General features: G+C 41.5%; 1 protein-coding gene across 7 annotated transcripts in view; it reads right to left on the reverse strand.

The window, feature by feature from the left end:
* Positions 1 to 23,822, reverse strand: part of LTBP1 (latent transforming growth factor beta binding protein 1) — a 737,653-nt gene that overhangs the window by 50,058 nt on the left and 663,773 nt on the right. For all 7 annotated transcript variants that reach the window (XM_029593891.1, XM_029593888.1, XM_029593890.1 and 4 more), the window contains one exon: positions 23,543 to 23,713. In XM_029593891.1, the coding sequence (XP_029449751.1) occupies positions 23,543 to 23,713 (171 nt within the window). The remainder of the gene's footprint in view (positions 1 to 23,542; positions 23,714 to 23,822) is intronic.

A 23,822-nucleotide genomic window follows, 5' to 3' on the forward strand; every position in this document is an offset into this window, starting at 1 on the left:
TAAGAATTGTGGTTAGCTTCTCTAGGTCCATTTCAAACCCTTGAGCTGAGATCACACATACCAAAAAGTGGACTTGCTTCTGTTTAAACACACATTTCTCAAACCTGGCTTAAAGCTGATGCTGGTGAAGACTAAACAGGGCCTCTACAACATGCTGTCTATGGGTGGCCAGGTCAGAGGAGAAAATCAAGATGTTTCAAGATAGACCACTGCATACTGGGAGAGGAGGTCTGGAAAAATATCATTAACAAAGGTTTGGAATACAGCAGGGGCATTACAAAGACCAAAGGGCATGACTGTATACTCCTATGCCCGAGTTTTAAGAGGCCTGCATGTGTAAAATCCAGGGGTTATACGTATGGCTGGGCTGAGTGCATTTTAGAAATAGACCAGCCACAAACGTAACCCCTGATATGCGCAGAAGTACCAGACCATGGAAAGCGGGCAGACCGGGGGGACTGGGTGGTGCGGGGGCTGGCCGGGACAGCAGCCATTAGGCCCTGTCCTGGGGAAGCGTGCCAGATGAAGTAAGCTCCGAAATAAAAAAAATAATAAAGGCAGGGAAAGGGGTTTTAGGGGTCGGGGAGGAGAGGGGAAAGTTCCCTCCCAATCCACTCTTTAACTGAAACGGACTGGGAGGGAACTGGGAAAGGCCCTATTTGCGTCACTACGCGTTGGTTTTTTTAAATTCCCGACCCACCCGCACATGCGGATATTAAAATCTGGTGTGCATGTGCAGCGTGTGGGTATCGGATTTTACATCTGGGGATAGGGAAATACCTACAGTACCTGAATGTAATCCGCTTTAAGTGACTGAAAAAAGTGTGAAAAGTGGAATATAAAAATCTAAATAAATAAATAAAGTAACGGTAAAAGCCAGAAAGATGCTTGGCTACATAGGTAGAGGAATGGTCAGTAGAAAAAGGGAGGTGATAGTGCCCCTGTATAGGAGGTAACAGAGACAAATATGGTATCTGATTTCAATAAAGCAATGGATAAATACAGGGGATCTCCGAGGGAGCGATGGGAACTGTAACGGTGAAGAAAATCTTGTCCATATTGGGCTATTCACTGGTTTGGAAATAGTGATGTGTATTCAAGATTGAAAGTGCTCACACACAAGTTGATGATAATGGAAAAGAATTATCACCCCTTGATCTACAGGAATGTGGGATGATTGCGTGTGAGAATGTGGATGTATGTGGTGTGTTATATGGAAGGGGTAGGGAATTTTTGTTTCTAGATATGTTGTGGGTATATACTGTCACAAGGGATCATGGCTATGTCATAAGAAGTCATTCTTGATAGAGTACCTGATGTGTTATATGGTCATAACAACACTTTGTATATGGCCATATTCATTCTCTGCTATTACAGAATAGAAATTATATTGAAACATTTTCCCAAATAGTAAATTGCTTAAAGTCTCACAGCCTGACATTTATATATTTTTTTTACTTGGCTATTAATTATGGAGTCAGATTTTCTTTGCATTGGAGAGATGTATGCTGTGCATTTTTAAACATTTTTTTTCTGTCTGAGTGTGATTAGAACCCAGGAAAACAAGTGGCTACATCTGAATTTCATTTAAAAGGCCCTCAGTCTAACTTTGCGAAGACGGATACAAAGTTTCTTTCTCTAGATTTATTTTTTGTTTAAGAGCTCTGTCTTTCTTTCTTTGATGTGGAGCCAGCAGACAAACCAATATAAAAAAAATATTTAAAGCAAGCAGGTAGTCTTCATGTCCTTGCCAAAACTTGAGAAAAAAAAGTGTCTCTTCCTTGTCTGGATTCTGTCAAGGAGAATGTGCCACACTGCATAGAAAAGAGGACTACAGGATTCACATGGGCACAGGGCCAGAGGAAGCTTTGCTATTCGTTAGCAATACTGAAAACCTCTGGCTATGTTTTACAAAAGGCTTGCTTATAGAGCTCAAATGATTTTAAAACTACATCTCGATAAGGGGGACAGTACTAAACAGAGAAATGTAATTATTTAATGGCAGCCTTATACTTAGGAGTCTGTAAATCTGCTATGGAACATTTCAGTACATCACATTTAGTTTTAAAGCTCTTTCTGGTTTAGTCAGGCATATGCACACGTGACAGTGTGAGGAAAGCAGATGGAGACCACATCTCCAAAAAGATATAGACAGCAGAGGCTACCCGGAGAAAGGTTACCTTTGCCCTTACCACCTGATGTGTAGTAGATCTCCCACTTCTTCCCTCTGCACTAACAAGCAAGTCCCTTTTACCAGGCTCAGATATACACCCTCAGGAAGCCAGCAGGAGGAACCAAGAGGAGACTACAACTTAGTAACTTACGGGTACATTTTAAAAAACAGCGCGCGCGAACAAAAGTACGCTGGATTTTATAAGATACACACATAACCGCGTGTATCTGTGCGTCATGTGTCCATGATGCACATGTGTCCATGACGCACATTTTTCTTTTTGCATGTGGAGTGAATGAGTATTAGCCTCATTCACATGCATTTGCATGTGAAGAGCACTATTACATTCACTCCACATTGGACGTGCGTTGAATATGCGCTAATCCCCTTAATGCATTAGGGGATTGATTAGCGCCTATTCTACCCATGTCCGGCTCAGAGCACCATATTGCATCGGCCCCAAGGAGTTTTGTACATTTGTATTAAATAGCTAATCAGAGGGCAGGCAAAAACCAGGAGTTTGTGTGATTGCTAGGAACATCTTTTTTAATTCTCCGATGACCAATCTAGATCCTCATGAGTAGAGCTGCTGGTCTGGGCTTCAGAGCGAGCAAGGCCTTGCTGCTTGCTCATCTTCCCTTCCATATAGCCACCAGTTGGCTCAGAGTTAATACTCCTGCTTCTCACCCCATCAGTCCACCATTTTAAGCTTTTTTTTTTTTTCCCTCTGACAGCAGATTAAGCGGGTAACATGTTTTGAAAATTGCCTTCTCCATGTCAGTTGGAAAAATGTGTAGTACACAGGTCCCATTCTGGACCATTCATTAAATAACCTTTAATCATGCACAGTAAAATATTTTAGTGCATAATCCATATGGTCTTTTGTATCCACAAAGAGTAGGAATCCAAGATTCTGCATTTCTAAATGGGAAAAAATAATCTGTCTAGTTTTCATATAATTCTTGAATGCTGTTTCCATTAATTTGAGGTCTGAGAGCCAAGCTGTGAGAACCTGACCTGTGAGCCTTTGTGATTATGGAAAATGTATTTGTGCCTCTAAGGTGAAGTTAATTTTTATGTTAAGTGTTTAATCTGACCTGGACTGGACTGAACTGAACTATGAGTTTGCCTTCTAATTCTGCTTAATTTGCTATTGACCCTCAACCCTCCCTTGTTGTCCCTGAGGAGAAGAGACCTGCTAATTGAACACACAATCCTGCAAGTGTAAGCCAGGATGTATTTCTTTCTTTCTAATAATTTCATATTTCACCTAATATCAAAAACATCAAACCAGAGGGCTTTGATGTTTATAATTCAGAATTATCAATGTGCTTGCTTTCTGTTCAAGTATGTAGTAAAATAAAGACTGCTAGTGGATCCTGGATTAGAGCAGTTTACTTGCACTTGCAATATCGGGACATCTGCTGTCTGAAAATTACCCTCTCTCCTTAGGAAGTTCCATAATGTGCATAATGTTAGCCACTTAAGAAGAGGCGTCCCTGGATGTTCGTTTAGGTTAAAGGGAGGAAATATATACGCACTCAGATGGCATTTTCAAATTTTTGCGCAAATGTGTTCAGCAAACATTCTACCTACAGAAAAAGCAGGTACAAGTGACCACATGTGCTTTTCACCCGAGACAAGTTTCAAAGTGAAAGCATGCACGTATGTTTGTTTTAAAAACTGGAGCTAAGCCTATGGGTAAAAAGCATGCAAGTCTCTTTGTACCAAAGCAAAAAGTTTGCAAGTGGCCCTCCTCAAGCATGGAGTTAAGACAGAGAAAAAAAGTTGAGAGCTTAGCACTGATTTTCAGCACTGGGCACCTTAGGACCCTAAATCTAGACAAATGAATAGCAAACCTTCATTTAAAGGTCCTAAATTTTAAGTCTGTAAATTGGGGTGGATTTTTAGCTGAAATCTCTGTTCTAAGTTTGGCTTTAAATAGGAATTTAATGTAGATGCCTAAATATAGGTGCTCAGCCTTTTCTGAATATCTAGTGCATCTTGGTGCTAAATCCACTTGATCTCTAAACAGCACAGACTGCAGAATACAGCACAAACATGGAAAACTAAGCACGCTCAGTCATCATGCCTCCAAAGAAATAATCCAGGTACATGGGGCTGGTTTAAAGTGCTGAGGGGAGGAATGGGACAGCAAATGGATCCCAGGAAAGTTTGTTAAAAGAAAGCAGAGAGATCTAAGAGAGGATAAAATGGACATCACTATGGTTTGTGCTGTATATTGGACTCCTTTTGTGTATTACTTTTCTTTTTCTATAGTTTCACATCTTTGGCTGAGAGGGTGAGTGGGTGTTTCTCTCTCAGTCTTCTGTGTCAGTAAGGTTTTGAAAGAGCAAGCGAGAGAGACATGGTTGGTAAGAGAATGGAGAGTGGAAAAGCCAGAGTGACTGTATGCATGGCTGGGCATGGAAAGCACATGAGAGATGAAAGCGTGTGCAGGTTTAGCAGGGAGACAAAGGAGAGGGATGGCAGTGTTAGGAGAAGAATGGAGGCTACAGGAGTGCAGATCGAGAGAAGAGGGAGGAGGTAGTGGTGGGACAGGGCTGGAGGGAACGCAGTCGAGCCCAAGGGGTAGAGGAAGGAATATATATGGACCTGGTTAGGCCCTTCAGACACTAGATGAAGGCTGTTCAGCTTGGAGAAGAGACGGCTGAGGGGGGATATGATAGAGGTCTTTAAGATCATGAGAGGTCTTGAACGAGTAGATGTGAATCAGTTATTTACACTTTCGGATAACAGAAGGACTAGGGGGCATTCTATGATTTTAGCAAGTAGCACATTTAAGACTAATCAGAGAAAATTCTTTTTCACTCAACGCACAATAAAGCTCTGGAATTTGTTGCCAGAGGATGTGGTTAGTGCAGTTAGTGTAGCTGGGTTCAAAAAAGGTTTGGATAAGTTCTTGGAGGAGAAGTCCATTATTGGCTATTAATCAATTATACTTAGGGAATAGCCACTGCTATTAATTGCATCAGTAGCATGGGTTCTTCTTAGTGTTTGGGTAATTGCCAGGTTCTTGTGGCCTGGTTTTGGCCTCTGTTGGAAACAGGATGCTGGGCTTGATGGACCCTCAGTCTGACCCAGCATGGTTAAATTAAAAAAAAAAAAAAAAAGAATTCAGCAGTGGGAGGAAAGGATGGAAGGAAGGCAAGGGAGGAGATAGAAAAGAGGTAGTATCTCCCAAAAGCATGCACCTCCTCTATCTATGAGGGAGGCAGAGGACTTTGCAGAAAAGCCAGAGCTTGGATCAAGTATTATAGTGGCAGGAGCATGACCATGCTGACCCTGGAGAACTACAGCATGCTCGTTGGGAGAGGCTTCACAAGGAAATCCCTGGCTGCAAAGAAGTGCATTCACAAACTGGGATGCCAGCAGCCTTGGAGTTGCCACCCTGGGACAACAGCAAAAGTAGAAACACTGCTATCAGGATATTAAATGGGCAGCCAAGAAAAGTCTGCAAAGATCTATGCTCATCAGAAGATGGGAGGGAGGCCGTGTCTGTCCCATTCATCTCACACCACCTTGCATAAACTCTGGGAGAAGGCGGGGTTAAACGGTGCCAGGAAAGGGTTAAGGGCTTTTCAGATTATTAGGTGTCAGGAAGGAGGAGGGTTTTCAGTTCTACATTGGGGATTCAGAGTTTTGAATCAGGGGATCACTTAAGTAGGGGAAGAGGGCAATTATGGATTAACAATGAGACTGAGACATACACATACACAAGTGAGTTTGTATGATAATGCAGTATATACAAAAGTATAATGATGTTTAGATGACTGCTGTGGCTCTCATTCTAATTAGAGTCTGTGTGCCTGTCTGGATATAGCGTCTGGTGGTGGTGGGGGGAACGAAGCAGGTTTGTGACAGCTTCAAGGGAGCCAGGAGGGAGGGAGCCATCTAAGAGGTAAATCTTCTGTAAAACACTCAGTGGCCATAATATGTCCAACTAAATTAAATTAGGATAATGTTCAGTTGTAAACCTAGCTGGCTAGATTCAGCTTAAATTTAAGCCTAAACCTAGCTAGCCCATTTTTTTGCCAAAAGGATCGCAAGCTCAGTCACAGCTGAAGATTTACTCCACTTTGCCTTATATATATTGTGGATATGTTTCAGAATGTTTGAAAAAGAGTTGCCATGTGTTAAACCTTTTGTTTGAAAATGCACGTGTTGTCTAAAAGAAGAGTAGATTTAAAAAAGGCCGCGCGCGTAAAATCCAGCGCTGTTACGCGCCTAAGTGCGGGCCTTCCTGAAAGGGGCAGGCCGGGGGGGGAGGGCGTGTTCTGGGCCGGGGCAGTGCCATTGTTTGCGGTCCCGAAGACCTGGCTTCCAGCGTGCGCAGTAAATACCATGCTATTTACTGCATGCTATTTACTTACTTCAGCTCGGGTGCTGAAGTAAGTTGCTGAAACAAGGTAAAAAAAAAATACAGATCTAGCATTTAGGGGGTAGGGAGGAGAGGGAAAGGGTAAGGAAGGTGAGGTAGGGAAGTTCCCTCCCAGTCTGCTCCTTATTTGGAGCGGACTGGGAGGGAACTAGGGAAGGCCGAAATGCTTCGCTGTGCGAGGTTTGCAAAAATCTACACTCCTCCTTGCGCGCACAGATTACAAACTCCGGCAAGCACGCGCGGCCTAACACATGTGGCCAACGCACATACTATAAAATTGGTGCATGCACCTTTTAAAATCTACCCCAGAGTGTGGAATTGTTTTGGAAGTGATCAAGTGTGTGTTGATGCCTCTCCTCTCTTGCTACCACCTCTCTCCTTTTCCCAGACCTCCATCTCTCCCATATCTCCCTCCTGTTCAGCAGGGCATGTCCTCCCATCTATAATTGACAATCCTGTTAGCTAAGCCTTTTAAAGAGCATAAGAACTAAAATGTGAACACCTGGTCCAAGTGGATGTAAAATTTTTAGGTCTTAACATGTGCATGTGAAATAGTGCAAGGAGGAGAGTATACCATGCTATTTAGTGCATGCCTGCTAAAGCTTAATATGCGTCTTACAGATTTCAACTACATGCATGTATGCACGAACGTCGTCAGTCCATTTTAGTGTGCATGCTACAGCTTTATTGTGTAGAAGAATAAATATAGTGTAGGGGTGGCCAATCCAGTCCTCAAGAGCTACAAACAGGCCCAGTTTTCAGGATATCCACAACAAATGTGCATGAGATATATTTACAAATAATGGAGGCAATGTATGCAAATCGTTCTCATGCATGTTCACTGTGGATATCCTGAAGACAAGGCCTGTTTGCAGCTCCTGCTGGAGGTTGCCACTCTAGCTATAGTGCACAGGCAATGTATAAATTATTTTATTTATTTATTGCACTTCATGTATTTGTTGCCCAAGAATCGTATACTCAAGGCAGGTTGCAATATACTAAACACGCATTAACAATACATAAAATAAAATCAATTAAAATTAGGTCTTCTAAATTGGTAACAACAACAATTGATTACTGTTTATTAGGGATTCATATATACAGACAATAATACACCTAACATGTATTGACATTGTCACATGGTCTCAAACCTGTGTCATCATTGATTTACATTAACTGCCTGTTTTAATTTTTGCCTTATTTTGTAGGGGTTCCCTCATATTTTGTATATGCCTCCCTTATATGCATTGCACAATAAAACTGTGTTTTCTCAACTCTCTGTGAGATTTCTTCTGACTTTCCATGCCTCTAGCCAAGTCTGTGAAGGCTTCACTGAGGCCCTGGATTTCAGGTCTTTCCCCACAGTGACACTATATGAATATGGCTATTGTTGTCTGCCCCCGTTTCACCACCATATCATTATGAATGTGCACACTGATGTGTCTGCCACCAAGTCCCCCACAGCAGAAATGAAGATCCTCTGTAGTGAAAACTACTTCGTAAATCTTTTTCATTGTTTGTCTAAGTAAAAATATTTCCTACAACATGTATGGCAGGTGGATGTAGCAAAAATTGGATCCAACGTCTGCGTGTTCTGGCTTGAGATCTGCCTTTTCAAGGAATACATCAAAGGCGTGATGTCTTCATGCACTTTTTGCTTTCCAAGATAGAAACCCATCCAAAATTCTGTCTCTGATGATCCCAGCAGGTGGTGAAGCAATCTATTTCCTCTTTTATTAGACGTATACAGAGGTCAATATTCAAAGATTTTTCTCCAGCTAACTCTGGAAGCTAGCCAAACAAACCTTGATGTTTTAAACCTCCCTCTCCCCCCCCCCACAGATGACCAGCTAAGTTTTGTCTGGGAAAATCATAGCCCACACAACATTTAGCTGGACAAAACAGGTGTTTCTGGGAACATTTCTGGGCATGATTAAACCTTGGCCAGTCAGCACTGATGCCTCTTTTCCTTCCTCCTGCTAGATTTCAAGATATAAAGAGCCCCTCTCCCCCCAGTGGTGGCTCTATCTCTTTTCTGACAATATAAGAATTTAAAAATAGCCCCCCCCCCAGCAGGATTCCCTCCTTCCCAACTGTAAAATTAAAAAAAACAGCAGCAAAATTCCTTCCCTCCCGACTCTGTAAAACTGGGGAAAAAAACCCCACCTTCTGGCGGTGGAATTATCCCTCTCTCACCACTGTCATTAAAACAAAAGTATCCCCAGCTGCTCTTCTCTCTCCCAAAGTCCTTGCTGACTGTGGACCCACACCCCTTATCGCCTGCTGTCTATAAAAGGACCCTTTCTGCTTGCTTACTCTACTGCTATCAATGCTCAATGCTGAAGCTGTCCATTGTGAGAAAGGTCCTGCTACTTAGGGAGCAAGCCCTCCCTGTACTTTCAGTATGTGGCTTAAGCCTGGCCTTCTCTAGCAGCAGTGGCCTGGGCAGTTTTCTTCTTCATTCAGAACCCCAAGATGGACAGTGTGAAAGGATTGATAACGAAGACTCTGACTTTACCACCATGCTCCAGGACTTCTTTGTCTGCAGTTGCTCCTCAGGATCACTCTGAGCAGCAATGGCAGAGACCATGCAAGACCCCCCTCGTGCCACAGTTCCTTCTCCTCCCAGCCTGAGGAAGGCTGGGTTGGGATAAATGGGAAAGTTCAGTGCCCTACAACGGAATTCCCCCTTTTACAAAGTTCAGACTACAAGATATTTATATTGGCTTTGTGGACACCACAGAAGATCTGCAAGCTAATCTGAGAAAAGGACATCACAGAACCTGCAACCAATCTACTGGAAGCCACCTTCACCAAGATGTGGCAAAAACATTGCCTCTAGGAGACTACTTCAAATTAGACTGATATCCCACATTATTGAACCCAATGGGAATGCCCATAATGGCTTACAAATATTAAAAATAGAGTAAAACACAATAGCACAAACAATTCATAACACAAAATTCAATTCATAAGAAAAAAAAATATTAAATCTCTCTTTCAGATTCCTCCTCCATTAGTGAAGTTAAAAGTAATTTAGAAATCCACATTTTTCAATGTTGTTCCTAAACTGTGAAATCCAGTACCATTTGAAATTCATGATAAACAATTATTGGAGTTAAAAAAAAAAAAAAGTTTAAATTCTGTCTGTTTTGTGAGACTTTAACGGAGTAATGCTGCTTGAAAAGTTAGCCAGGACTTTGAAAAATTATTTTGTAGAATGTAAATTTGGAGTATTAGATTGGAGAAGGGTTTGGGAACATTTAACTGTGGGGATTATTTTATATTTATATAATACGGGATGATGAGGCTATTGGTTATTGTGGTGGTGGTGGTGGGGGGGGGGGGGGGAGATTGATTGGAGGGAAGGAGGGAAATTTTATGCAATTATATTATGTTTTCCTCTTGTATTTTTATTAGAACTGCCCAGGGTCATTTGGATAATTCCCGAGCCTGCCCCCCTTTCGCTCTCATCCCATGCCTTCTTTCCATTGAAAGAGCCCTGCCTCCTATGCATTTATTCCTTGGTGGTATTTAAATATCTCTATCATATCTTCCCTTTCTCTCTTTTCATCTAGCGTATACATTCTTAAATATATATATTGTTTTTATTTATGCAATTTTTTACATATTAAACTAGGTAATCTTTGTTCAGAAATACAGAAACATATATTTCAAAATAATTTCAGTCCATATAGGCATTTTAAAGAAAAGAAAAAGTCTTAATTTAGACCACAATCTTGTGCGGGGGGGGGGGGGGGGGGAACTAAGATAAGGGAGTCACAAGGAAATATTAATCTTTCATCAGATTATGCATAACAGGCTTGAATATTACCATTTTAACCATACTATAGATTTAGTTTAACTTGATCCTCTATGGGGGAGAATGTTAACCTTACCTTCTTCCTAGAGTCTAGGAATACTCTAAGTTGTTCAGGGGCATTAAAAATATACACATCTTTATTATAGGTAACCACACATTTGCATGGATATCTGAGAAGAAACTTGGCACCCAACAAATTAGATTCCTGTCTCATGGCTTTCCTCCTTTCCTGCGTCACTTTCGATAAGTCTGAAAATATTTGCACTCTTTGCCCCAAAAAACTTTCACGCATATGTTGGAAGTAGAATTTCATCACCAAACTCATATCTGATTAATTTGCTAAATAAACTAGTAAAGTCGCTCTTTCACAAATTTCAACTGAGGATTCCAAGAACTCTGTAAGATTGTTCAAATCAAACTGTGGTGGTTTTTTCTCACTAGGTCTATTGAATGGCAAAAAGTAGACCTTATTAATTGAAGGTAAGCTTTCGAATGGTATCTTTAAAACCTCCAGCATAAATGTCTTCAGTGTTATTCGGGGCTGCTATTTGGGGAATCACTTTAGGGAAGTTCAATAGTGTTATATTTAACCTTCTCAGTTTGTTCTCAAGGTTCTATTCGCTTTTCTATTAACAGCTTGTTTATCTTGGATTAACATACTACAAATTACCTGTGTCGACTTCACTTCCTTTTGTATTTCTATTATCTTATTGGTGTTTTCTTGTAGTAATTTTTTATGCTCCAGAGACACTTTGTCCAACTTTCCGGACATCGAATTCAACTGCCTCATTAGCCCTTGGAACATAGGGCCATTTGAGGCAACCAGTTTCCATAGGGATTCAAGGGTAACTGTGTCCGGGTGTAATAAACCCTTATTCAGCAGGTCCCCCAGCCGTCCTTCTAGATTTTCCTCCACATCTAGACCCCCAACCTCTTCCACTCAACACCTCCGACGGGGTCCAGTGGGTTCACAGCTGTTGCTCTTGTTGCTTCGGGGTTCTCAATTTGTGTCGCTGCTTCTAGGCCTTGTCCTGCCACTTCAACTCCCTCCCAAACGCCTATGGTACTCTTCGGTCCCTTTTCCAGTGTTGTCGTTGCAACAGGATTTAACAGACCTGGCACAACTGGGTTCCGTAGATTTGGGGGGCTCAAAGATGTATCCCCAGATGCGGAAGACACTCTCAACGTCGCTCCATCAGCGGGGGTATTAGCGTCCCCTTTTTGGTAATTCGCGGCTAACTCCGGAATAGTTCGCTGTCCGGGCAAAGTTGGGGGTATGGAGGGAAAGACCCACACTCGGCCCTTGCACTTTGGAGGCAACTCCAATTTCCATGGCTCTCACAGCTGGTAAAAGAAACCAATTCAGTGAAGAAAGGAACAGTGCCGTGCTGCTGCTAGAAGCCTGCCGCCATCTTGGCTCCTCCCCCCTTCTTAAATCTTTTAAGTCTGCCGTACCATACATTTTATGATGCACACCACTGACCATTTTAGTAGTTGCCTTCTGGTTTATATCCTTCTGAAAGTGCAGTCTTCAGAACTGTACACAAATCCAAATGAGGTTTCAACAGATGTAATATCGCCTTCTTCTTCCTGCTGGCTATCCCTCCCCCTTGCACCCAAGCATCCTTCTTGCTTTTGCTGCCACCTTAAGATCATCAAGATATGATCACACAATCCCCCTCCCAGCAATCCCACTTTTGTTTTCTGCCCTGAACATCTTCACTCCCTATACTGTACTGCTACTTGGGTTTTGGCAACTCAGCTGCATGTCCCTTTATGTTTTTAGCATTACGTTTTAGCTGTCAAACAATAGATCATTCTTCAAGCTTCCTCAGATCCCTCCAAATATTTTACACACCTTCCAGTTTATCTACCCTGTGGCAGATTTTGGTATCATCAGCAAAAAGACAAATCTTTCCCGATAACGCTTCTGCAATATCACTTTATAAAAATGTTGCACAGAACTGGACAGAGGACTGAATCCTGAGAGTGAACTCCATTTACCACTACCCTTTGTCTCCTCCTATGCAACCCATTACTAATCCAGTCAGCCACCTAAATTATTTTGATTGTGCAGTCTTTTATGTGGCCACGTTCCTTTCCAGACGTGGCAGGTAATTAAATCCATGGACCAAAGGTGCGCTTTTGCCAAACTCTGCAAGCACACGGATTTTCAGACTCTCTGCCCCCCCCCCCCCCCACCTCTTTTTTTTTTTACCCTGAAACTCATATCTCTTCACTTGCTCATTCTACTGCTTTTACGGGGATGACGACGACGATCTCGTTTTCTCCACTGTATGAAAAGATGCCATAAGGGACAATCTTTCTAGACTTACTGATCCCTTAGTGAATCCAATCTTGTGGATGGCTGGGGTGTTCAGGCAGGAAGATAAAGTTTCAAAAGATTTGTATTAGATATTTCAATTCCAGCTGTAAAACTAGCTGAATGACAATTGTGTGTGGAAGACGGCCATCAGGGAACTATGAAGCGCTGCTATATTTCATAGACAACACTTTGGGCTTATTTAAGATTTAAGTTTAAATGCTTCGGTACTGGAAATCTCTCTGTCATGCTGTCTATTTGGTGTTAAAGTGTTGGGTGAACTGAGGCTTCTTTACACTAGATGCTGATAAAACGCACCACTTTGACTGGTTAGTGGAAACAGCTCAAAAGTGCATCCTTCTGCTGGAACATTTGAGAAAGCGATCTTGACTAATGAACGTTCTTGTCACTGAGCTTGGCTCTAATGCTTTTTAAATGATAGCCTGCTAATAAATATGTTAAATATCTGCTATGGAGTGTTGCTTCTTGAAAGCTTTTCTTTGTGCAAATCCTTAAGAAAGGTTCACTACTCACCATTTAATGTTCCAGTTAGGAACACAGCAGACATTTTTTAAAATGTTATTTGTTTATATGACATCATCTATCAAAGCAACGAACCAAACCCACTGTAAGAGGTAACGTTGCCAGTTAGTACAAGCTTCTACCAAAAAGGTACATACACCGCCTTGATTTTTGAGAAAGGCAGAAAATTAAAATAAACAAACAAAACTGTCAATTTATTTTGACAAATAATTACTTTTTTCCATAAAACAGTGCTGAATAGCAGCTTTCCCCCTTCTGCTTTTAGCTAAAGACTGAAAGAAAATTCAGCCAACCAAAAAGCACAGACATCCTGGTTAGAGCAATCAGAAAACTGCTAGTTTGATGACAACTCTCTGGTATATCAGCCCTTTTTTTGCTTTCTGAAGAAATAAAGCAGAAACAGGTGGCCTTTGGCTTGTGCAGGGCCTGGGGAACATGAGAATTACGAGGGGCCCCTTCCCCTGTATTTCCTCTCTCACCAAGCCAAAGGACAATACTCCCAAGAATAATCCCACCAGACTGTATTCCCAGGGCATGGCAGGGAGAGTTGAGCCCAACTTAGGTTGTCCAAAAGCCCCAGTTTTCAGGATAATAATAAGCAGTGGTAGCTCATTTGTAGGTCTGGTGTGCAAGTGCTGTACCAGAAACTTTCCACAATGTAATGTCCTAAATATCACTAGGGATCTAGTGGAATTCCCACTCCCAACCACCCTCCCGCACTTTGACTCGTTACAAAAAAAAAACCAAACCAACCAAATGACCAAGAAGCCCATATAGGACCCACTCCCCAGTTAAGAAGACACATCTACAAAAAAAAATAAAAATATCTCCCCAACCCTCACAAAGAAGTGACTCTCACTTGAGAGAGAGGCAAAGGAGTGCCTGGGTTCAGTTGGCGGCATTTTGAAAAATGGTACTGGTGGGGCCCACCAGGATTTCAACTTTGGAACAAATTTGGGGATGGGGGTATTTTTTCAAGGGAGCACGCCTTAGCTGGGTACGAGCCTATGTGATCGTCTTAATCATTTTATTTATTTATTACAGGTTGAAATGCAGGAAGTGAGTTAGAAGAGGGAGGGCTCCCACTAGAGCTCCAGGGATGTTTGGGTCACTCTGCTGGACGGCATTTTCTGAGGCCATGTGGGCCCTTTACATTCTTACCCAGGAGGCATCAGCAAACACATTAGCATTCCAGTAAACCCGACATAGTTAACCTTCAGTAATTAATATAAATTTGTGAAGTTTAACATTGGCCACATTATTCAACGTGCACAGTAATGAGCTCATGACCATACACATAATGCACGGTTTACAGGATAGGGAATAATGCATGGCAATTGCACATGCCACACATTATTTCTGAACTGTCTTTTTTTTTTTTTTAAACATTAGCACATTATAACAAATAGGCCTGTATATTAGTAATACACATTTTTCATTACTTTATCGTGCAGTGAATGTCTGAGCTAAAAATATAGTTACAGCACCCTAAGTAAGCTTAAGGATAACATATGTAATTATCATTTCCATGCAGGCTTACTGCACTTAGAGACATCATGGCCTGGTACTTGCTCTATGTTATTGGATAAAATTAGCCACAAACTGTCAGGCCGATACAGTACAGTGCGCTCCAGCGGAGCGCACTGTTAACCCGCGATTGGATGCGCGTTTTCGATGCGCTAGTGTTACCCCTTATTCAGTAAGGGGTCGAAAACGCGCGTCCACCCCCCCACCGAACCTAATAGCGCCCGCAACATGCAAATGCATGTTGATGGCCCTATTAGGTATTCCCACGTGATTCAGAAAGGAAAATGTGCAGCCAAGCCGCACATTTTACTTTCAGAAATTAGCGCCTAAAGTGCACAGAAAAGCAGTAAAGACTACTTTTCTGTGCACCCTCCGACTTAATATCATGGCGATATTAAGTCAGAGGTCCCGAAAGTTGCAAAAAGATTAAAAAAAAAATAATTTGAAGTCGGCCCGCAGCTCGAAAACCGGACGCTCAATTTTGCCGGTGTCTGGTTTCCAAGCCCGTGGCTGTCAGCGGGCTCGAGAACTGACGCCGGCAAAATTGAGCGTCGGCTGTCAAACCCGCTGACAGCCGCCGCTCCTGTTCAAAAAGAGGCGCTAGGGACGTGCTAGTGTCCCTAGCGCCTCTTTTTACCTATTTTTACCGCCGGCCCTAATTTGAATACTGAATCGCGCACATAGGAGTGTGGCCTGTGCGCGCGCCGGGAGAGCGGGCGTTCGCCCGCTCTCCCGTGGATTTTACTGTATCGGCCCGTGTGGTAGTACACTTTGCAAGTTAGTTTTTCCAAAATCTATAGGTCCATATTTAAACAATTTGTTGGGACTACATTTTAGATATCCTGCCCCAATCACCAACTCCAGACTTATCTGGCTATGTTTTTATCTGGATAAAAGCTTAGCAGGATAAGTAGGGATCATTCCAAGGCAGGGCTGTCTTATCTGCATAACACCGATATTCAGCATTATCTGGCTAAGTTACCCGGAGAAGACTGTTCACACAAGGAAGCAGTCCTAAAGTAGTAAAGATAAACTTATCTGGATAGCTTTGATCTGAGTATATTCAGGAGCCCAGCTGCTAAATATCCAGTTTAATTTAGTCACTTAAGTTTATCTGGGTAACTTGCCAAGTCTGTTTTCGGATGAATATGGACTTCTAAATTTCTACTATTAGTTTTGCCAATTGTAATCTAAAAGCTTTTTGTGCTCTTACATTTTGTTACCCAGTTACAGGTTGAGAAGATAGGTTATCTTGCATGCCAAGCCCTGTTTCTGGAGGCAAGTCTCACTTGAAAGCATCTGAAGTCACAAAAGGAGTATATCTTTGAAAAATTCAGGAAATTTGTATCCTCAAGATCTATCTACAACACAAATAACACTAAGTGGGGCACTGTTATGATTTTAAAAGTTTATCCTAAAAAAAAAAATCTCACAGTGGAGAAATACACTACAGTATGTATTACTCTTAAAAAATCTGAGAATCACACTCATCCTCATTAAAATATCCCAAGTATTTCACTAAGCTGTACAATACAGCCTATATCTTACTGGCCTTCTTAAGTGTGTTTACCACATACATTTTACCTGAGGTAACAAGACCTGTTCTCTCTTAGTAAGAGAAGATACGTGTGCTATATATTCAGAATCTTGCTTATTACTTTATCAGCAGCTAATTATTCACCAAATTCAGAGGACACTACTTTATAAACATGAGGTAAAGATGTACTGTTTTAATATTCAATGTTGTGGCCTACTTAAATCCTTTCTCCAACTACGTTAGTGAAATCCTAAGGTTGAAACTGCATAACAAATCCTTGGCATTGTCTAAAATATGCAAGTGATTAAGTCCTGCTCCTAATGTAGATTGCACATTTGACTTTTGTATTTTAACATGGGAGATGGGGCATATCTAGTAATATCCTGGATCACTAGAAAATCATCTGTAGTCTAGAAAAAGACAATACTATGCCAGGCTACTTTTTATACTAAAACTCCCCCTCACATTTTGAGTTTTCAAACCATTCTTTTCATCTACCTTGATAGGCAAATTGACTGATGAGGGATGAAGAAACATATTTTAATATAATTCTTATTAGAAAATCAGAGGGCTCATTAACAGCAGTGGCATCACCAACTAGCTAACAGTTAGTTTCCCTGAAAAAAATGCAGACAGGAAACCTATACTACATTTTTCAACACTACGACATTATGTGGGTCATACGCTTGCAGTATTCCTCTTTTCACTCTGAAACAGAGCCAAATCCGTAGTATCCAGTGTTTTCTCTGAGTTCCAGGTAGATGCACAAAATAGATTTCCTTTCTACTTGTGATGTATAGGGAAACTTGCAATTTTAAATTACTCTATCAACAGCCAAAACTTAAAATTTACTGAGGATTTAATTTAAAACATGACTTGATGTACTGAAACAATTTATAGCCTGTCTAACAGATGGCTGCAACCCAGTATCACATTCCTCCCTAGGTCTGGTGGTTATATCAGCAGACATGCGAGATAGGTGGGAGTGTATTACATCCCCCTTCCGCTTCTGGCTTTCATTCTTTGAGCCATCTTCCTCAACTTCTATGCTGATGATCCCTTTGGACTCTTATGTCTCAAATCTCTTTGCCTTACTCTCTTCATTCAACTTTAAAGTATACTCTACTGTCTGCACTCACCAGCTTAACCACTGATTTCCCCTAATTCTTTCTTACAGCTGCTCTCTCTCTCTCAGGACTCTCCACTTCTGTTCTTCCCGTCTCTGACTATAATCTGACAACTTTTATACTTAACTATTCTCTCCCACAGGCTTATTCAGTCACCACCAAAACCTTTAGGAATCTCCAGGTTTATTGACCCTTCCACCCCACCTCCACTAGTGTTTCATCTCTACACCCCTCCACAAACCATGCATGAATCTATTGATAAAAAAAGTTGTTACAATACTTTCTTTCCTCTGATTTGGAAACTCTCATTCCACCCACCCCCATCCTGTAAAGCATACCAAACTGAAATCTTGGCTCATTTCCAGTGTTACACAGTAATGATGGCAGATAAGGATCAAATGGTTCATCCAGTCTGCTCAGCAATTTGCTTATGATAGTAACTGCAATTTCATGCATGTTACCCCCATGCGTTCTGCTAAGGGTAGTAACTGCCTTTCTGTGCATGTTAACCCCATGAGTTCTGCTAAGGGTAGTAAGTGCCTTTCTGTGCAGGTTACCCCCATGCATTCTGCTAAGGGTAGTAAGTGCCTTTCTGTGCAGGTTACCCCCATGCATTCTGCTAAGGGTAGTAACTGCCTTTCTGTGCACGTTACCCCTATGAGTTCTGCTAAGGGTAGTAAGTGCCTTTCTGTGCACGTTACCCCCATGCATTCTGCTAAGGGTAGTAAGTGCCTTTCTGTGCATGTTACCCCCATGCATTCTGCTAAGGGTAGTAACTGCCTTTCTGTGCACGTTACCCCCATGCATTCTGCTAAGGGTAGTAACTGCCTTTCTGTGCACGTTACCCCCATGCATTCTGCTAAGGGTAGTAACTGCCTTTCTGTGCATGTTACCCCCATGAGTTCTGCTAAGGGTAGTAACTGCCTTTCTGTGCATGTTACCCCCATGAGTTCTGCTAAGGGTAGTAAGTGCCTTTCTGTGCAGGTTACCCCCATGCATTCTGCTAAGGGTAGTAACTGCCTTTCTGTGCAGGTTACCCCCATGCATTCTGCTAAGGGTAGTAACTGCTTTTCTCTGCAGATTACTCCCATGCATTCTATTAAGGGTAGTAACTGCAGCTCCGTTCAGGTTTTCCCCATTCATAAATGTTACACCATCCTTTTCTTCAAGCCTTTAGGTTCACAATGTTTGTCCCATGCCCTTTTGAATTCACTAACTGTTCTCATTTTCACCACCTCTTTTGGGAGGTATTTCAGGCATCCACCACCCTTTCCATGAAGAAATATTTCCTGATATTGGTTCTGAGTTGACCCCTTGAAGTTTCATATTGTGACCCTTAGTTCTACTGTTTCCTTTCCAACGGAAAAGGTTTGAAGTTTATGCATTGCTTATACCTGTCAGATATCTGAAGGTCTGTATCATATTGCCCTTGCACTTCCTCTCCTCCAAGGTATATATATTTAGATGCTTCAGCCTCTCCTCTTAGATCTTCTGAAAAAGACCCCACACCATTTTGGTCACCTTCCTATGGACCATTTCCATCCTGTCTCTATCCTTTTTGAGATATGATCTCCAGAACTGAACACAGTACTCCAGGTGATGCCTCACCAATGATCTGTACAAGGACATTATAACTTCTCTTTCCTGCTGATTATACCTCTCTCTGTGCAGCCCAGCATCTTTTTGGCTTTAGTTACTGCCTTCAGATCACTAGACATAATCACCTCAAGTTCTCTCTTCCGGTGCGTGACATGATAGTCTTTCGCACCTTCATCACATACAGCTCTCTTGGATTACTGCACCCCATAAGAACATGCCATACTGGGTCAGACCAAGGGTCCATCAAGCCCAGCATCCTGTTTCCAACAGTGGCCAGTCCAGGCGATAAGAACCTGGCAAGTACCCAAAAACTAAGTCTATCCCATGCTACTGTTGCTAATAATAGCAGTGGCTATTCTCTAAGTCAACTTAATTAATAGCAGGTAATGGACTTCTCCTTCAAGAACTTATCCAATCTTTTTTTAAACACAGCTACACTAACTGCACTAACCACATCCTATGCCAACAAATTCCAGAGTTTAATTGTGCATTGAGTGAAAAAGAACTTTCTCCGATTAGTTTTAAATATGCCACATGCTAACTTCAAGGAGTGCCCCCTAGTCTTTCTATTATCCAAAAGAGTAAATAACTGATTCACATTAACCTGTTCTAGACCTCTCATGATTTTAAACACCTCTATCATATCCACCCTCAGCCGTCTCTTCTCCAAGCTGAAAAGTCCTAACCTCTTTAGTCTTTCCTCATAGGGGAGCTGTTCCATTCCCTTTATCATTTTGGTTGTGTTCTCTGTACCTTCTCCATCACAACTATATCTTTTTTGAGATGCGGCGACCAGAATTGTCCACAATATTCAAGGTGTGGTCTCACCATGGAGTGATATAGAGGCATTATGACATTTTCCGTTTTATTCACCATTCCCTTTCTAATAATTCCCAACATTCTGTTAGCTTGACTCTCCACATCTTGGCATTAAAATGGAGCTGCCAAATCTTCAACCACTCCAAGTTTTCTTAAATCATTTTTCATTCTTTCTATTCCTGCAGGCATGTCCACACTGTTGCAGATCTTATCTTCAAAAAAGAAAACTTTTCCTTCTAACCCCTCCATAATGTCGCTCATGAAGATAGTGAACAGAACTGGTCCCAAAACCAGTCCCTGTGGTAATCCACTTTCAGTGTGCTCTCAGAGTGGGTTCCATTTAACATTTCACATTGTTTCCCGTCAGTCAACCAGTTAGTAATCCACGCCACCATCTTGCCACCTCCACCCAAGCTTCTCATTTTATTCTTAAGCCTCCTATGCATGACTGTATCTAAAGCTTTGCTGAAATCCAAGTAAATTACATCGAGCACTCTTCCTTGTTCCAGTTTCTAGTCGCCCAATCAAAAAGGTCAATCAGATTTGACTGGCAGGACTTTCCACAGGTGATCCATGCTGCCTTGGGTCCAGCAACCCACTGGATTGTAAATAGTTCACTATTCTTTCCTTCAGCAGAGTCTCCATTAATTTTCCCACCATCGAGGTCAGGCTAACTTGTCTGTAGTTTCCAGCCTCCTATCTGCTGCCATTCCTGTGAAGCGGGACCAAAACCTCTTCTCCAATCAAGCAGCACCACTCCCGTTTCCAGGGATCTACTGAACAAATCTTTCAGCGGACCCGCCAGCATATCTGAGCTCCCCTTAGTATCCTAGGAGTACCTCATCTGGCCCCATGGCCTTGTCCACTTTCATGTTTCCTAGCTCTTCCCATACATTTTCTTCTGTAAACTGTGTTGCATCTACATCACTTTCATCTACGGTCTTGTTAACCAGCAATGGTGCTTCTCCAGGGTCTTCTTTAGTGAACTACGAACTGAAGTATTTATTTCATATTTCTGCTATTTCTTCATCTTACTCCACACATTGCTCCTTGTCACCTTTCAATTTTACTATACCACCTTGGGCCTTCCTCCTTTCTCTGATATATCTGCAGTGATATTTGACTTTGTTTCCTATATCATTGCATCCATTCTGCAGAGCAATTCTGGCTGAAATCTCTTTTCCATGCTGACCTTCTACATTTCAAATTCATGCTTGCTACTTCCAATCTGCTATTGCAGTTGCCAAGCAAGACTACTATGTCCATCTGATAAACAAGTTTTCCTCCAACCCCCTGCTGTCACTTTGCTTCTCTCACCTCTCTCCTCAAACTGCCTCCAACTCCCCCAATCCTTTCATTCTCTATCCAGACTGTGGCAGAATTTTTCCATGACTAGGTTCTCCACCAGGCTCCCTCCACCCAACTTCATTCTTCTCCCCTTTTCTTAGCTCTTACATGTTCCTCTTCTGAAATCGCAGAGGAAGAAACCACCCAAATTCTCTCCCCTCAAACTCACTACTCCCATTCCCACTCACTTACTCCATTCTCACTCAGTTCCTTAGTTTTATCTCCCTTGCTGCATTCCCTTTCATCTGCCACATCTCAATTTAGTTCTTTCCACTGCAACCAATCCCAATGCCTTCAAAACATGCTGTGATCACGCTACTCCTCATAAACCTTTATTGCACCCTACCTGCATATCTTCCCATCTCCATCCCCCCTTTTGCATCCAACATACTATTTACTCTACTGCCTTTATTTTCTTTCAGCTGTTCTAGTTCCAATTCAATCTAGCGCCCATCATCTATGTTCTATGGAGACAGCCATTGCCAAAGTCTCTAGTGACCTCATCATAGCCTAGACCCAAAGGCTTTTATTTGATCCTCATACTCTTTGACCCATTTGTTGCTTTCAACACTGTCTATAACCAGCTACTTCTTGACACATCGTCCTTGCTTGGATTTCAGAACTCCATTTTATCTTGGGGGTTTTTCCCCCATATCTCAGCTATTGCACTTTTAGTATATTCTCTGGTGGATCCCCTTCACCATTATAACTTATGGCTCTGTCCTGGGCCCTCTTCTGTTCTGTTTCTAAACTCCTTCTGCAGCTTACAATACCATCTTTATGCTGATGAATCTCAGATATATCTCTTTGCACAATAATTTTAACTCAAATCCAGTCTCAGATTTCAGCCTGCTTAAACTGCCTTAAACCCAACATGTCCTCCTTTCTGCATCGCTGTGGCTAACACTGTCATCCTCTGTAATCCTGGGCTCATCTTTAACTACTCTCTACGCTTCTCTGAAAAAACACTGCTAAAACATGTCATTTCTCTCTCTATATCACCATCAAAATCAGTCCTTTACTTTCTGATCATATTACCAAAATCCTTACTGACACTTTCATTTCCCATTCAGGCTACTACTTCTCACAGAATCATCTATTTCTGCCATAGTCTATTCAAATTTGAACTGCATGATTTATCATCTTCAATGTTTTAACTCCTCTTCTCAAGACAATACATATAAATCTATTAGGGAGATCTAGAACTTTTGTATATACAATTCCAGTTCTACAAGTCTGGTCAATGTCTGAGGTATCTGAATATGGAACATCTTGAAAATCTTGGGTGAAAACTCTCATCTATAAAAGCTATCTCCTGAGCTAACCACATCACTTCAACCGTCACAGACAGAAAACATGTTGAATAATTTAGCCATCCAATCAGAGAGCCCAAATATTTCTCCTGGTAACTGATGCTGCAAGTGGTGAACAGTTATGACTATTATGTTAAAAAATTACTGAACTGCTAAGTCTTTAGACATTCAGACTCTGCAATGAGCTCTCAAACTAGAAAACAAAACCTCAGGTGAAAGAATGGTTGCCAATATCTGTGGAAGACCACTGTTTTACTTGCCACGTCTGTGCTCACTAAAACGTTTTCAATTAAACATAGTATATGCAGATAGATATTTATGCAACCTGTGGGAGAAATGATCTCTTTATAGTTGACTCACATTCCACACCCCTTTGCTCATTCAGTCATTTTAATGGAAACTCCATTTTTTCAAAACACAAGATCAAACCAAAAGATTTAAAGTAACTCGCCTCTACCTTCAACTGTTTGTATATTGAACCTAAAATGTTGGGAAACTCTGTTTTGCATCAAATGAATGGTGATAGTCAATAAAAAGATTTTATATAATGCAGCACAAATTTTAAACTGACTGCTGCCAATTTTCCTAACGTATTTTAGCTACTATAATAAACTTCCCCATACTATAAAAGCAAACAAAAGCGAGGATTCAATTCCAAACAATCTAGTACAGGAACGGTATCAAATTGCAAACGCCCATTTACTATTTTACAGTACTTTGCAGTGCTAATCCAAAAACAATGAATAAAATAAATTAGTTAAAAGTCCAATTTAAACATACACACACACAAAAAAAATTTGGAAGGAATAATGGCGGATAAGCAAAGTAAAGTCTGGGGGAAAAAACTTCCATCCCTATTTCATTTTTTTCAGGACATGCTTAAGCTCTGGTACAAAAAGGAATGTTTTGTCAGTACTCTATTTTATGTATTGTAAATATCCTGGAGACCCCCACATAAATAAGCTGACCAGATGGGACTCTCCACTGTGCAAAAGCTGCTGCTTTTTACCTGATTCTTCCATGGGACAAAGTGCACAGTCCATGCCCCAGGCTTCACCATACAAGCAGCAGCATTCTGTGTAAGTCGTCTGCTTTCCAACCAGAGGCCGACTGCAAACAAAGTCATCACTCAGATGTTGCCAGCAGAGATCCTGGTAGACATCAGTTTCTTCTGTTTGTTCTGAAAGAGACATGCCATCTTTGTTAGACGTTTGCTGGCACCTGACCAGTAACACTTCCTAATGCTATATTTTAAGCATTTGATTAACAGTGCACTTTCTTTGAGAGGC

This window comes from Rhinatrema bivittatum, chromosome 3 (genome assembly GCF_901001135.1).
Source record: "Rhinatrema bivittatum chromosome 3, aRhiBiv1.1, whole genome shotgun sequence".
NCBI classification, from domain to species: Eukaryota; Metazoa; Chordata; class Amphibia; order Gymnophiona; family Rhinatrematidae; genus Rhinatrema; species Rhinatrema bivittatum.